Here is a 15342-nt window from a genome sequence, read left to right as displayed (position 1 = left end):
TGGTGAATGGTATGGCTGTAAGGAATGTAGTGGGACTGAAGGATCTTGGAGTTTAGGTGCACGGTTCTCTGAAAGTGGAGTCACAGGTAGACAGGGCAGTGAAGAAGGCAGTTGGCACACTGACCTTCATCAGTCACAGCATTAAGTATACATATTGGGAAGTTAAGTTGCAGTTGTACAGGATGTTGGTGAGGCTGCACTTGGGAGTATTGTGTTCTGTTTTGGTCACCTTGTTATAGGAAGGATGTTATTAAGCTGGAAAGAATGCAGAAGAAATTTACAAGGATGTTGCCAGGACTCAAGGGTATGAGTTATAGGGAGAGTTTGAATAAGCTAAGAATTTTTTCTCTAAGACATTGGAGACTGAGAGGGGATCTTATAGAAGTGTACAAGATCATGAGAGGCATGGACAGGGTGAATGTGCTCAGTCTTTTTGCCAGGGTTGGGGAATCAAGAGCATCAGTTTAAGGTTGGAGTGGAAACTTTTTTTACATAGGGTGGTACACGTATGGAAAGAGCTGCCAGCAGAGGTGGTTGTATTAACAACATTTTAAAAGGCATTTGGACAAATACGTGGATATGAAAGGTTTAGAAGGATTTGGGCCAAGTGCAGGGAAATGGGGTTAGCTGGATGGACATTTTGACTGGCATGGACCAGTTTCGGCCAAAGTGCCTGTCTCTGTGCTGTAGGACTCTGACTCTATGATACTGAGGTTTCTGTTGGATGTATTAGCAGTTTCTGTACTGTAATTTTTGTACCTGTCAGAAACTAATCATCTTAACATTAGCCTGCTTCTCTTCGTGAATCCTAATATTTCTTATATCCGTTTATGGAGATTCAAATGTAGTTTGTCGCAAACAAATGTGCTGAGAGTGACAAGAATATTGATTTATTCAGAAAATTTATCGCGAATGTTTTCTTTATCAATTTGCATGTATTCAGTGTGTTTCTACATAACTACATAATCTCAAAAGAATACGATTCAGCTCTTAACAATAGCATCCAAGAAACTGTATCATATATAGTATAAATCTTTTATGTGGTAATATTGTTTAATACTGTTAATAGAGAGGTTACAGAGCAAAGGACAGAAATGTAGATACCGTATTTTGTTGAGCTGAATTAGAGGAACAGGGGGATCTTGGGGGTTCATGGGCTTTTGAAGGCTACAGGATAGATACATAAAGTGATTAAGGTGGCATATTGGAAGGCAGAAGGACACTTCATTGGCTGATATCTAAAATATAAGAGCTGGGAGGGTCTGCTTGAACTGTATAAAACCCTATTTTGACTGCAATACAGTTCTGGTCATCACATTACAAGAAGGATGTGATCTCATGAGAAGGTTTCTGGAAAGATTTTTTTGTAATATTTCCTGGTATGTGAATTTTAGCTGCGAGAAATGATTATATAGGCTGGGTTTTTTTTTGGATGACAGGATGCTTAAGGGAGACTTAATGGAGATATACAAAATTGAGAGCTTTAGACAGTGTGGATAGATTATTTCTGGTAAGAGGTCACTAAGCAGGGAGCGCAGAGTTAGAAACAATTGGAAGAAATGTTGGAGGGGATGAGAGGTGGGAAGGTTGAAATCTAGAACTCTCTGCCTGGTGGAGGCAGAAACATTCTTAATATTTAAAAATAACATTAGGATATTCACTTCAGATGCTGACGGAGGAAGGGACCCAGAGCTGGAAAATGAGAGGAGACTGGATTGCACTTTCTCAGATGGCTCTAACTGAATGGGCTCCTTCTGTACCATAAATCTTTTTCTAGGTTGTTATCCTTCACTTAAAAACTATAAAGCAGACTGTTGACATCTGTAAAAATCCAGTATATGTATTTGATGAGAATTGACAGCAGCATTGTTGACCTTGCTGTGAGCAACATAGCCAGAACTTTTTTCCAGCAAAGAGCTTATAGAAAAAGTAGTGGCAGATAACAACAAACACGTGAACTAGCTCTTGCATTTCCATATGCTGTTTTGTTTTATTGCTGAGATACTCCCTATTCAGGGAAGCTGAATTCAGGGTTTACAAATTGAAGAAAAATAATAACAGGAATAGGTCTTTTGAGCCTGTTCTACCATTCATTTAGATTATTCTTGCCTTCTCTGTTCAAAAGGTTCTGTTAAACTATTAGGTTGGAATTTTGAGAGGTGGAGTGGGATCCCTCTTTCAGTCAAGTTGTGGGTATATATTGATGAGTTTTCTTTAAATTTTACGTTGAACAGATGCTCACTATAAACTGCATTATCAATCTAAAAGTTAAAGCAAGTTATACCTAAATTATTGTAGTTCCTCACTTGGCTGAGGGTATATTTTCTCAAACCTGAAACAAATTTGAATGGCCATGTTCAGTGTTTCTTGACCATACAATTGCTATCAAATTTTGCAACAAGAAATTTGTGAAGGAGAAAATGTAAAAAAAAAGCCAGTTTTCACCTGGACATTGATGTTGAATATGATGACAGTTTTGTCCTTTCCAAAGTACTTATTCACTAAATGCGTGGTGGAGTATGTGCCAGTTCCTTTCTGACTTGCAATAATCAATGTGACCAGTTAATTTTTTTTTGATAATTTGGAACATTGATATTCTCGTGAAGTTGTATGTTTCCATTGAGCTAATGCCTTGTGAAAAAGAAGCAACTTCTCTGTGACAGAAGTGATCTACCTCAATTTATTTACGTTTGCCTGCTCAATTGCTTAAAATAAGTATTAAACAGATATTCCTGGTATCCATTTGTGTAAAAAAATGCAAAAACGCAATTTAGAATGACCAATGTTGCGCTTATTGTTCTCTTATTGAATCCTAAACCCTGAATTTAACTGCGGGTTCAAATTAGCTTTGGCTAAGGCAGTCCTCACTATCTGTTCAGAGGTAAATCATCTTGACTTCGATGGTTTGATGTGACATACTTTCATGTTTCTGGTCAGTTGCCCACCCAAAACTGGAAAAAAGAAATTAGCTGACTGGTAGTTGGGAGCATATTGTTGGGAAGCAAGAGATTAAACCTTGATTTTTGCATATGTCGTGGGATGGTTATTTCTGGAAGAATGTTGTGACTGGGATTTGGGGAGGAGAGGCATAAGTTTTCTTTTTGGAGTGGATGGTGATGTCCAGAGGTACATCCAGTTTTTTTTTCTAGACCAATAAGTGCAACAACATGGTCAGGGCCAACTCTTTCTGACATTAGATTGCACTGATGGGAATCTGCAATTCCTTCTCTACTAAAATTACCAGCTAAGATACAAGTTGAACTTTGATATCTGATTGCATCATCAATCCGCCTACTTTTAATACAATGTTTCCACGAGATGTAAGTTCTGCTTGCTCAGAACGGGGCATTTTAAAAAATTTAGAAGTTTGATATTTCTGGCTTTTATCAAAAATATATTTTTGTGTATTCCCCAATCATTTATTTTGTTCTGTGACTCTTAAGTACAGGGAATGTTGTTAAATTCCTGGTTTGCTGCCTGACAGTATCTCAATGTGCTTGGCTGTTTAGCTTGTTGTATTACATTATTGTCACAAGACATCTCATTGATGACTCCAAATTCAAACTGATAGAGGGTAAGGGGAAGACTGTGCTCCAAAGGTGGCTAGATCTGTGTGGACAGTTTCCTTTTAAGATTTGTAGTGAACGCACTTGCTTTGCTGCTGGCTGCAATATTTGTTTTAATTTTATTTTGAAATCTACTTTGTCACACAATACTTCAACTAAAACTTAGCTATTATCATCCAATATCTTTTGGCAAGTAATTGTACACATCGAGTAATGTACTTCACCTCAGTCAGCTTGTAAAATGACATTGTCCTACTGCGTTTCTAAGTGGTAACACAGTCTGATGGTCTCTCTAGCTCTTGTTAGGACGTTATTGGTCTTAAGCCTCTGGGCACCAGGCAGTGTAATACCCCTGCAATTGCTGAATTTACGTCCAACAATGTAGTTGCTATCAGCATCTTTGGTACTTCACTGCTGCAGCGGATAGATTTGGCAGCATCAGATTACAAATTTTGGCTTTAAATCAAATGAGATGATCCAAAACTATGGGATTTTTGGACCCACCAACTTTATTAGACGCAGCATTCTGAATCAATCACTCATTTCATCATAGCATGGAAACTGACCCTTCGGTCCAACCCGTCCATGACGACCAGATATTCCAACCCAATCTAGGCCCACCTGCCAGCACCCAGCCCATATCCCTCTAAACCCTTCCTATTCATATACCCATCCAAATGCCTCTTAAATGTTGCAATTGTAACAACCTCCATCACATCCTCTGGCAGCTCATTCCATGCATGTTACCACCCTCAGTGTGAAAAAGTTGCCCCTTAGGTGTCTTTTATATATTTCCCCACTCACCCTAAACCTATGCCCTCACGTTCTGGACTCCCTGATCCCAGGGAAAAGACTTTGTCTATTTATCCTATCCATGCCCCTCATAATTTTGTAAACCTCTATAAGGTCACCCCTCAGCCTCCGACGCTCCAGGGAAAACAGCCCCAGCCTGTTCAGCCTCTCCCTGTAGCTCAAATCCTCCAACCCTGGCAACATCCTTGTAAATCTTTTCTGACCCCTTTCAAGTTTCACAACAGCTTTCCGATAGGAAGGAGACCAGAATTGCACGCAATATTCCAACAGTGGCCTAACTAATGTCCTGTACAGCTGCAACACGACTTCCCAACTCCTGTGACCAATAAAGGAAAGCATACCAAACGTCATCTTCACTATCCTATCTACCTGCGACTCCACCTTCAAGGAGCTATGAACCTGCATCCAAAGTCTCTTTGTTCAGCAACACTCCCTAGGACCTTACCAATAAGTGTATACGTCCTGCGAAGATATGCTTTCCCAAAATGCAGCACCTCGCATTTATCCGAATTAAACTCCATCTGCCACTTCTCAGCCCATTGGCCCATCTGGTCCAGATCCTGTTGTGATCTGAGGTAATCCTCTTTGCTGTCCACTACACCTCCAATTTTGGTGTCATCTGCAAACTTACTAACTGTACCTCCTTATGCTTGCATCCAAATCATTTGTGTAAATGACAAAAAGTAGAGGACTCAGCACCAATCCTTGTGGTACTCTACTGGTCTCAGGCCTCCAGTCTGAAAAACAACCCTCCACTATCACCCTCTGTCTTCTACCTTTGAGCCAGTTCTGTATCCAAATGGCTAGTTCTCCCTGTATTCCATGAGATCTAACCTTGCTAATCAGTCTCCCATGGGGAACCTTGTCGAACGCCTTACTGAAGTCCATACAGATCACATCTACTGCTCTGCCCTCATCAATCATCTTTGTTACTTCTTCAAAAAAACTCAATCAAGTTTGTGAGACATGATTTCCCATGCACAAAGTCATGTTGACTATCCCCGAATCAGTCCTTGCCTTTCCAAATACATGTACATCCTGTCCCTCAGGATTCCCTCCAACAACCTGCCCACCAGATGTCAGGCTCACCGGTCTATAGTTCCCTGGCTTGTCTTTACCGCCCTTCTTAAACAGTGGCACCATGTTTGCCAACCTCCAGTCTTCCGGCACCTCACCTGTGATTATCGATATTTATAGCTCAGCAAGCGGCCCAGTAATCTCTTCCCTAGCTTCTCAGAGTTCTCAGGTACACCTGATCAGGTCCTGGGGATTTATCTACCTTTAACCGTTTCAAGACATCCAGCACTTCCTCTGTAATCTGGACATTTTGTAAAATGTCACCATTAGATTAGATTACTTAGTGTGGAAACAGGCCCTTTGGCCCAACAAGTCCACACCGCCCCGCCAAAGCGCAACCCACCCATACCCCTACATCTGCCCCTTACCTAACACTATGGCTAATTTAGCATGGCCAATTCACCTGGCCTGCACATCTTTGGACTGTGGCAGGAAACCGGAGCACCCGGAGGAAACCCACGCAGACACGGGGAGAATGTGCAAACTCCACACAGAGTCGCCTGAGGCGGGAATTGAACCCGGGTCTCTGGCGCTGTGAGGCAGCAGTGCTAACCACTGTGTCACCGTGCTGCCCATCTATCTCCTTACAGTCTATATCTTCCATATTCTTTTCCACAGTAAATACTGATGCAAAATATTCATTTAGTATCTCCCTCATTTTCTGTGGCTCCACACAAAGGCCACCTTGCTGATCTTTGAGGGGCCCTATTCTCTCCCTAGTTACCCTTTTGTCCTTAATATATTTGTAAAAACCCTTTGGATTCTCCTTTAATTCTATTTACCAAAGCTATCTCATGTCCCCTTTTTGCCCTCCTGATTTCCCTCTTAAGTATACTCCTATTTCCTTAATACTCTTAAGGATTCACTCAATCTATCCTGTCTATACCTGACATATGCCTCCTTTTTCTTAACCAAACCCTCAATTTCTTTAGTCATCCAGCATTCCCTATACCTACCAGCCTTCCCTTTTCACCCTGACAGGAATATACTTTCTTTGGATTCTTGTTATCTCATCTCTGAAGGCTTCCCATTTTCCAGCCGTCTCTTTACCTGCGAACATCTACCCCCAATCAGCTTTCAAAAGTACTTGCCTAGTACCGTCAAAATTGGCCTTTCTCCAATTTAGAACTTCAACTTTTAGATCTGGTCTATCCTTTTCCATCACTATTTTAAAACAACTAGAATTATGGTCGCAGGCCTCAAATTGCTCCCCCACTGACACCTCAGTCACCTGCCCTGCATATATCCCAAGAGTAGGTCAAGTTTTGCACCTTCTCTAGTAGGTACATCCACATACTGTATCAGAAAATTGTCTTGTAAGAATTTAAGAAATTCCTCTCCATCTAAACCTTTAATTATCCCAGTCGATGTTTGGAAAGTTAAAATCCTCTACCATAACTACCCTATTATTCTTACAGATAGCTGAGATCTCCTTACAAGTTTGTTTCTCAATTTTCCTCTGACTATTGGGAAGTCTATAATACAATCCCAATAAGGTGATCATCCCTTTCTTATTTCTCAGTTCCATCCAAATAACTTCCCTGGATGTATTTCTGGAAATATCTTCCCTCAGCACAGGTGTAATGCTATCCCTTTTCAAAAATGCCACTCCCCCTCCTCTCTTGCCTCCCTTTCTATCCTTCCTGTAGCATTTGTATCCTGGAACAGTAAGCTGCCCATCCCTGAGCCATGTTTCTGTAATTGCTATGATATCCCAGTCCCATGTTCCTAACCATGCCCTGAGTTCATCTGCCTTCCCTGTTAGGCCCCTTGCATTGAAATAAATGCAGTTTAATTTATTGGTCCTACCTTGTCCCTGCCTGCCCTGACTGTTTGACTCACTTGTGTTCTCAACTGTACCAGTCTCAGATTGATCTCTTTTCTCACTATCTCCCTGGGTTACCCCCACCCCACCTCACTAGTTTAAATCCTGCCAAGCAGTTCTAGCAAATTTCCTTGCCAGTATATTAGTCACCTTCCAATTTAGGTGCAATCCGTTCTCCTTCTACACCAAAGGAGATTCCAATGATCCAAAAATGTGAATCCTTCTCCCATACACCAGCTCCTGAGCCATGCATTCATCTGCTCTATCTTCCTATTCCTGCCCTCACTAGCTCGTAGCACTGGGAGTAATCCAGATATTACAACCCTTGAGGGGACCTCCTTTTTAAATTTCTGCCTAACACTCTCATCTCCCTTCAGAATCTCTACCTTTTCACTTCCTATATCGTTGGTTCCAATGTGGACAATGACCTCTTGCTGTCCCCTCTCCCCCGTGAGAACATTCTGCACCCTCTGAGACATCCTTGATCCTGGCACCAGGGAAACAACACATTATTCTGCTTTTTCTCTGCTGGCCACAGAAACGTCTGTCTGTACCTCGGACTACAGAATCCCCTAACACAATTGATCTCTTGGAAGCCAACATACCCCTTGTTGCATTAGAGCCAGTCTCAATACCAGAAACTTGGCTGTTCATGCTACGTTCCCCTGAGAATCTATCACCCCCTACATTTTCCGAAACAGCATGCCTGTTTGAAATGGGTATATCCACAAAAGACTCTTGCCCTAGGTGCTGACCTCTCTCACCCTTCCTGGAGTTAACCCATCTATGTGACTGTATCTGAGACTCCCCCACCCCCCGCCCCTTCCTATAACTGTTGTCCTTCACATACTGTTATTGTTGCAAATTCCTCATCGCTTCTATCTGTCTCTCCACCCGATCCACTCGATCTGATAAGATTCGCATCCAGCAGCATTTATGGCAGATATAATCCACAGTGACCCTTAAAATCTCTTTCAACTCCCACATCTGACATGACGTACATATCACTGCAAAGGCCATTTTTGCTCCTTCACAATCTACGGACCCCGAAAATAACACCGTCTTATTCCTCTACAAAACCCTGCACCAGGTTAAATTAATAGCTATGGCTTATATTTTAAGTTTAATCAAGAAACTTATCTCCAAAAACACACAATCAAGAAAGAACCCACTGTACTCACTAATACAGCCTTTCTCTTGGACAGAACTAACACAACAATTAACTTATCTGATTCGGTGTTGTGAACTTCGGTTCTTCCAAGATTAGTTGTGAAATTCACTGTTTATTAATTTTCCCAGATGCACTCCGATGTCCAGCGACACATGAATTCAGAAACAGCAAAAGCAGTGTCTGTGTTTCTCTCTGTGTGTGTCTCTCTCCCCCTCGCGCGCGCGCGCTCTCTCTCCGTCGTGCGCGCTCTCTCTATCGCTCCCCCTCGTGCGCGCGCTCTCTCTCTCTCGCTCCCCCTCGCGCGCGCTCTCTCTCTCGCTCCCCGTCGCGCGCGCGCTCTCCCCCTCTCTCGCGCGCGCTCTCTCGCTCCCCCTCGCGCGCTCTCGCTCCCCCTCGCCCTCTCTCGCTCTCGCTCCCCCTCGCGCGCGCTCTCGCTCTCTCGCTCCCCCATGTTGACAATGGTAAAACAAATCTATCTCTGAATATTTCAGAATTAAAATAAATATAAATTTCCAGATTTAAGGTGCAAGTGTTTTGATTAGTATAATTAAACTGTTGAATTTATCTCATTAATTACATCCATTGGATGCCACATCTTGTATGCAATACAATGTGCTTTTGTAATGAAGACACTCCACTAGTTGGTGGTACAGTACAACTATTGCTTTCACTGTTTTTGTCCTCCAGGTATTGACTAAATTGGATCTTTGAGCAGAGTTGTAAAGAACCTAATGTTGTATGAAATCTAATATATGAAGCTTTTAGTGGGTGTATGCCTTCACCCCAGCAATTAATAATATCCTTTAAGCCTTGTGTCACACATTAAACATGATGAGATCTCCTTTACACAATGCTTTTACTGTGTGGATTAATTCTGTATATTTGGAGGAGTTAAGTCCATGTATAATTTGCAAGCATGCTATCTTTGTTAAAACTATTCAAGCATCTTTTTTCCTAATGTTGATATCATTCAAAGTGGCTTTTTCCAATCTGTAAATTGTTTCCCAGGTCTAGAGTAGTCCTATAGATTAGTTGGGGAACAATTGATAAAATTGTTGTTATATCCACCATCGCACACCTTAGATGGATTCTTAGCATTCCTTATTTGTGTTGTTTCTGATGATAGATCTAAAAGAAATGCAGGTGAAATAGTACACTATCTAGTGGGAATGTTTCTAGGACAAGTCAGTTCTTATCATTAAACATATCTTGGAGGTAGCAAGAGTACAAAGTATTCTTTTAGGTAGGGGAGTTTGATGCCCAGAAGTGTCTTGATGCCAATAAAGTTGGTTACTTCCGGATGTTAATCCAGGTTTGTGCATACATCACATTTATGAAAGAATATCCCAGTTAGTATACAGCACACAAATTGACGTCTCATATGCTGCCGTGTCTCTAGAAACTTCGCTTTGCAGATTGGGAATTTGGGCTTTTCAAATGTAAAAATAATTTACAGGTCGTTCTGCAGTGCGCATTTTGTTAACACTAATTAGCTGTAATGTGATTCACGAATTGGTAACACTGTTTATAAAGTGCAAACACTTAAAATGTGTGTTGGCTTAATATTAAGAGCTGTTTCTAAAGCGCGACTTTTCTGTAATGCGGGTTGCGCAAGAACACAACCATTGCATTATAGAAGAACTACCTGTTTTCCTAATGGAAACTCAAAAGTCACACAATACATGTACATGAACATGTTTAGCGACAATATTTAATGTTTAGATTTCATAAGTTGACTAAATTTTTCACTATTTGCCATGCAAAAAATAATAATTCTTTCTGATCCAGGTGGAAGTCAAGCCATATGTCCTGGATGATCAGATGTGTGATGAATGCCAGGGTGCCCGTTGTGGTGGGAAGTTTGCTCCTTTCTTCTGTGCCAATGTTACCTGTTTGCAGTATTACTGTGAATACTGCTGGGCAAGCATACATTCACGTGCTGGTAGGGAGTTCCACAAGCCTCTTGTGAAGGAAGGAGGTGATCGCCCACGTCATGTTCCATTTCGCTGGAGCTGAAGCGTCTTATAGTCTACCAAGACATACTGGAGTGGAGAGCGCTGCCTCAGGGCTGAGAGGGTTCTGGAAATTGGTGCATTCTTCCTCAGATAATGAATGTTTGTTTTGTGTTTTTTTTTGAAGTCACATTACTGAACTCATCCAAGATTGTCTGGTATATAAAATTTCAGAATAATTGTACTGAATCTGCACTTTGACTCTCAAACATCTGCTTGGTACCTTTTTTTGTTGTGTTTAATATTGGACTTTACATTGTAATTTAGGAGTCATAGCTGATTTATCATCAGCTCATGTAACTGTTTCCCATGACAGGAGCATGCACTTATTTTCAGAAACTAAGACTTGCCCCTAGAAGACTTACCAAAGGTAACACACTGTAGGTGGCATATGTAGCAAAACATTTTTCTCAGATATTCAGCAATTATACATTTTGGATCATTTAAGATACCATTACCCTAAAAGTAAGCCTTTTTTGCTCTCCATTTTGACTTGCGAGAATAATACCTCATAAGCTCAATTTGATTTTGCTGGGGTTTTTTTGGTTAGGTCTTTCTTAGTGTTATGTAAATGTATGCTGCAATAGCTTTTGCTGCTAAATAAATGGTATTGCAGATATCATAGTACTTTATCAGGCTAGGGTTATAAATAAATGTGGAGCATAATGCTGCTGGGAAATAAAATGCAGTATAGCATGGAGATAGCTCCAGAGGAAGGTCAGTAGATTTGACTGCATGTTTACTTAACCAGGTTGCTGCATGCAATAAATTTGTGTATCATGTCTCTTATATCTGCTGACAACCTGCCCACCAATGCACAAAAAAAACTATGTAGGCTACAGAAAAAAATTTCAGTATGAGAGAATTGGCTAATGACTGGAGGAAGGCATGCCTCTAATGTAAATGCTTATGGAGTTTGAATCTGTGTCCATAAAAGCATTACAAATATCACAAATACATATAGATGTAGGATATTTTGAAGTTATGTTGATGGTAGGTGAAGTACTCTGCGGTGATCACTTATTGTGCAATTTTTATATAGTTAAGGTGATTATGTATAGTACTGTGATAAAAGTAACTGTTGTAATGTCTGACATAGAAGTAAGTGATGCTTCATAACCAGTGTATTAACAAAGTGAGCTCAGTTTAAAAAGAATTCTGCTGCTTGCACCATTTACATAGCTTCAGACCTTGTCCAGAAAACCAAAGAGCTCATACACTACCAATATATTTGTCGGATTGACAAGTAGGCACATTAGGAAAGGAAACTAATGCTAAAGAACTGTCTGCACAAAGTCAAAATGGAGATGTCTGCTTTCTGGTTCAGAATAAACTCCCCAAATCCCTGGTTATATCCTGCAAAGCTTGAATTCTAATAAGATCTGCTAATTAGTGGATATTTTTTAGCATGTACAGTGGGGCTGCAGATTTCAACCAAACACAGGCTAAGTGTACCGACAGTGGGGGGTTTGTACACAGTGACCTTCAGCAGCTCTGGGGACAATCTGACTGGATATGACACCGCATAGTAGATTTGATACTAATTGTTGAGTCATTTGTGTGTTGTGATGTCCTGTTTGTGTCCAGTAAGTCTTTATTTTCTTTTTTTAGTTTATTTTTCAGTGTTTAGTTGCAAATATTGGCATTGAAATGGAATTTTTTTTGAAAAAGAAGAAGAAATTACTTTTTTACTGGTAAATCGCTTATTATCCCTTTGGAGGTTAACTTCTGGGCTTTTTGTGATATTGCTTTCTTGCCCAGGCATGTTTTTCTATGTTTTTTCATTATCTGTATAAGACATTTGTTATGCACTACTTTTTGTATCTGGACAGTTTTCAACAGTCAGCTGATTTTTTAAGGCGTGCTTTCTGACTGACATGATCTTTTGCAATACCTCAATTTTGAAATATAGGAAAGAAATTGATATTTTCTAAGTAAGTTTATTCTAAAAATATATATTAATTTAATTCTGCAAGGAAATGATTTAACAGATGGGTAATTTTATTTTTTTCATGCTTATTTGCTTTTTTGGAAACTGAAGGAGCTAGAGCTTTATAACTTTAATATGGAGAATTGTAGTTAGCTACAGTACAAGACTTTAAAAAGAATCTACCTAAATGTGGAAAAGTGAACATTTATAAACCGTTTTCCCCTTATATAGTTTAATGTATGAATTTAAAAGCTGGAATGTAAAGAAATAGTTATTAAAAGAAACGGCTTGGGATAGACACATCTCCATTGGTGCTGGAAGCTGTTAGAAAGTGAAACTAAAATATTTTTCACTTAATTTGTGTATTTATCATTAATCCTTTAAGACCGACTGACCAGAATTGTGAAAGAATTCTTCTGTTCATGTTATTTTTGTATGAATATCCTTTTTATGTTAAGTTATAACATGCCCCAATTTGTTTACTTATTAATGAGCATAAATGAGGTCCTTCAGATTGAGAATGTTATTTCTAAGGTGTTCAAATTGTAACTTGACTAAGAGCCCCTTGGTGCATCAGGTCCATATGTGGCCTTCTCTTGAAGTTGGAGACTTGAATTAGTCAATTTTGAAGGCTAACTTAACCTCAACTCTTTGTTGTAATGTGCAATACTGTTTGTACTGTTTGTAAAAAAAAAAAAATCAAAAGCATAAATCTTTATTGAAGATTTATTTTCATTGCAAACTTTAGACATCGTGATTCACTAAATCATTTTTCTACTGTCAAATGTGTACCTTTCTTCATGCTAGTATTTTTTCAATAGCAATGTAGCCTTTGTACTGATACAAATATTCATTGTTATTTTTAGAGATTTTTGCTAAAACCAGAGGATTTAAACATATTTACATATTTTTCATTTTTTAGTTATTTTTCTTTACAGACTGCTTTTCTGACCATAGTCATTTCTGGGAGAGACTTTCATATCTGGTCAATGTCCAATATTATTTTGTATTTTTACTTGGAATAAATTAATTTTATGATGCTAATTCTTTAAAGTTTATTTTCAGTTTTGTTATTTTTGGAGCTGAAACATTTGTAATATTGTTACTAAAGTGTCTAGTTTTGAAATGCAAAGCTTCATGTATTAACTTGCTGAAGTGGTTTACAGTAGTGTGGTAATGACACGGCTGACAATGTAGAGTGATTGATGTAATTGAATGAATGGGAAATAAAATGATCAGAATGGAGCAGACAAAAAATGTTGTGCTATTGTGGGCGGGGGGGGGGAGAGGAGGGGGGCTGGTGTGGGGAACGAATCATAGTTGTATGTGGGGAGTCTATCTGTCTTGCTGAGTGATAAAGCATGGATTTTTGGAGATGGGAAATGCCTTTTTTTTTGTGAAGGCTGGATTGTTTGTAGCAACCAGTTTTTGTACTGCTTTGTACATCCACTGATCTTTCTTTATAGTTACTAACCAAACTTTTCCTCTCAGACTCAGTTAGCTGCTACAGTGTTGAAAATATACCACCAAGTATTTTAAATGCAAGCAATTACTATATACCCCAAAAGGGTAGCTAGCCGGATATATAGGTAAATGTGAAAGTTCTGCAAATTTTTTTTTGCACAAAATTCATAGCTAATGCACCACTTTTAGTATTGAGTCAGTTCACTTAACATTAAGGTGCTAATACTAATTAAACATAATATAGCCAAACTTTTCTGGATGTAGTTGTATTGGGGTATACAGTACAAGTATTTGTAACTTTGCTGTTAAATAATGGAAAACATCATTTTTAGAGTGTTCAAAGCTAGGATGTCTTTGTTTCTAAACAAACTACTAATTTTAAATGTATCTTTTACTGTTCTCCTAGATTGTTTAGCTAGTACTCTTACACAGCATATACATTTTGGCTTGGACTAATGCTTGTACGGAACTGCAGTACTGTGACTAAACATGAAGCTCAATGCTGCTACTGCTTACCGATGCTTAAGTTTGTAGTTTGGACTTTAATTTTTCTGTACTAACAAGTAAACCTTATTAAACTTAGTTGTATGAAGCAGTAACATTTGTCATGATTTTGCATGATCATTGACGAGTGTTGGAATGATCTGTAACTGATACTAAAATCACAGAAGTCTCTTGCAGTTTAATTGGCTGAAAACCTCCATAAGCAAACAATTTTGGGTCCATGAACACACGAACTTACAAAGCAGCATCATCTACAGGCAATACTCATTTATATAGAAATTTCATTTGGAATTTATTAAAAATATAAATTTCAAAGCAGTTCAACTCAGCACAAAATGTCAAGTTTAACAAAATTTGCAAAATAATGAACTATAAGCACAATGGAAAAATATAATTTCTGGCAAAAAGTGAAATTGTTAGAAAATATTTTGAGTTTTGTTAAAATCTCATTCATTTAATTGGCTTTGCACAAATTTTCCCCTCTTGTGCAAGATTTTTGATCAAATCATTATCTTTCTCTAGGCCATTTTCTTTGTATCTTCTTCCCTTGCACCTATTCCTGGTGAGATGGCAGATGCCTTGCTATCATTTGACATCTGTAATCTACATGTAGCAGATGATAAATTTGTAAAACTTCATACTTATGTTCGCAGATTATAGAATAAAAGCTATTAATATAGCTGTTTAAAAATCACATTTATTTGTGCTGTAATGTCCAAAAATAACTCTGTTTGCTGAGCAATAACTAAGCAACAAAACAAAATATTCTTGACTTTTAGACCTATTCTACTTTATCATGTTAACATATACTACTGAAGAATGTAGTACTTTTATTTGTTTAAAGGCTTTCAAAAAGGAAAGGCTCATTTAACGTATGGTGTGAATTTCATACACTTGGGACTGATGGAGTGAGGGCAGGGTGGAGAGAACATCCAAATGATCGAATCAAAACTTTTTGATTTTGTTTTTAATCTTCCTAC

General features: G+C 38.9%; 1 protein-coding gene across 5 annotated transcripts in view; it reads left to right on the top strand.

Moving 5' to 3' along the window:
* The window catches only part of cpeb3 (cytoplasmic polyadenylation element binding protein 3), a 118887-nt gene extending 105221 nt beyond the window's left edge, over positions 1-13666 (top strand). For all 5 annotated transcript variants that reach the window (XM_072557728.1, XM_072557725.1, XM_072557723.1 and 2 more), the window contains one exon: positions 10241-13666. In XM_072557728.1, coding sequence (XP_072413829.1) covers positions 10241-10468 — 228 coding nt within the window. In that variant the 3' untranslated portion in view covers positions 10469-13666. The remainder of the gene's footprint in view (positions 1-10240) is intronic.
* The last annotated feature ends 1676 nt before the right edge of the window (positions 13667-15342 follow it).

Source organism: Chiloscyllium punctatum, chromosome 38 (assembly GCF_047496795.1).
Source record: "Chiloscyllium punctatum isolate Juve2018m chromosome 38, sChiPun1.3, whole genome shotgun sequence".
Taxonomy (NCBI): domain Eukaryota; kingdom Metazoa; phylum Chordata; class Chondrichthyes; order Orectolobiformes; family Hemiscylliidae; genus Chiloscyllium; species Chiloscyllium punctatum.
Note: the sequence above shows the minus strand (reverse complement) of the source record. Positions and strands in the feature narration are given on the sequence as shown.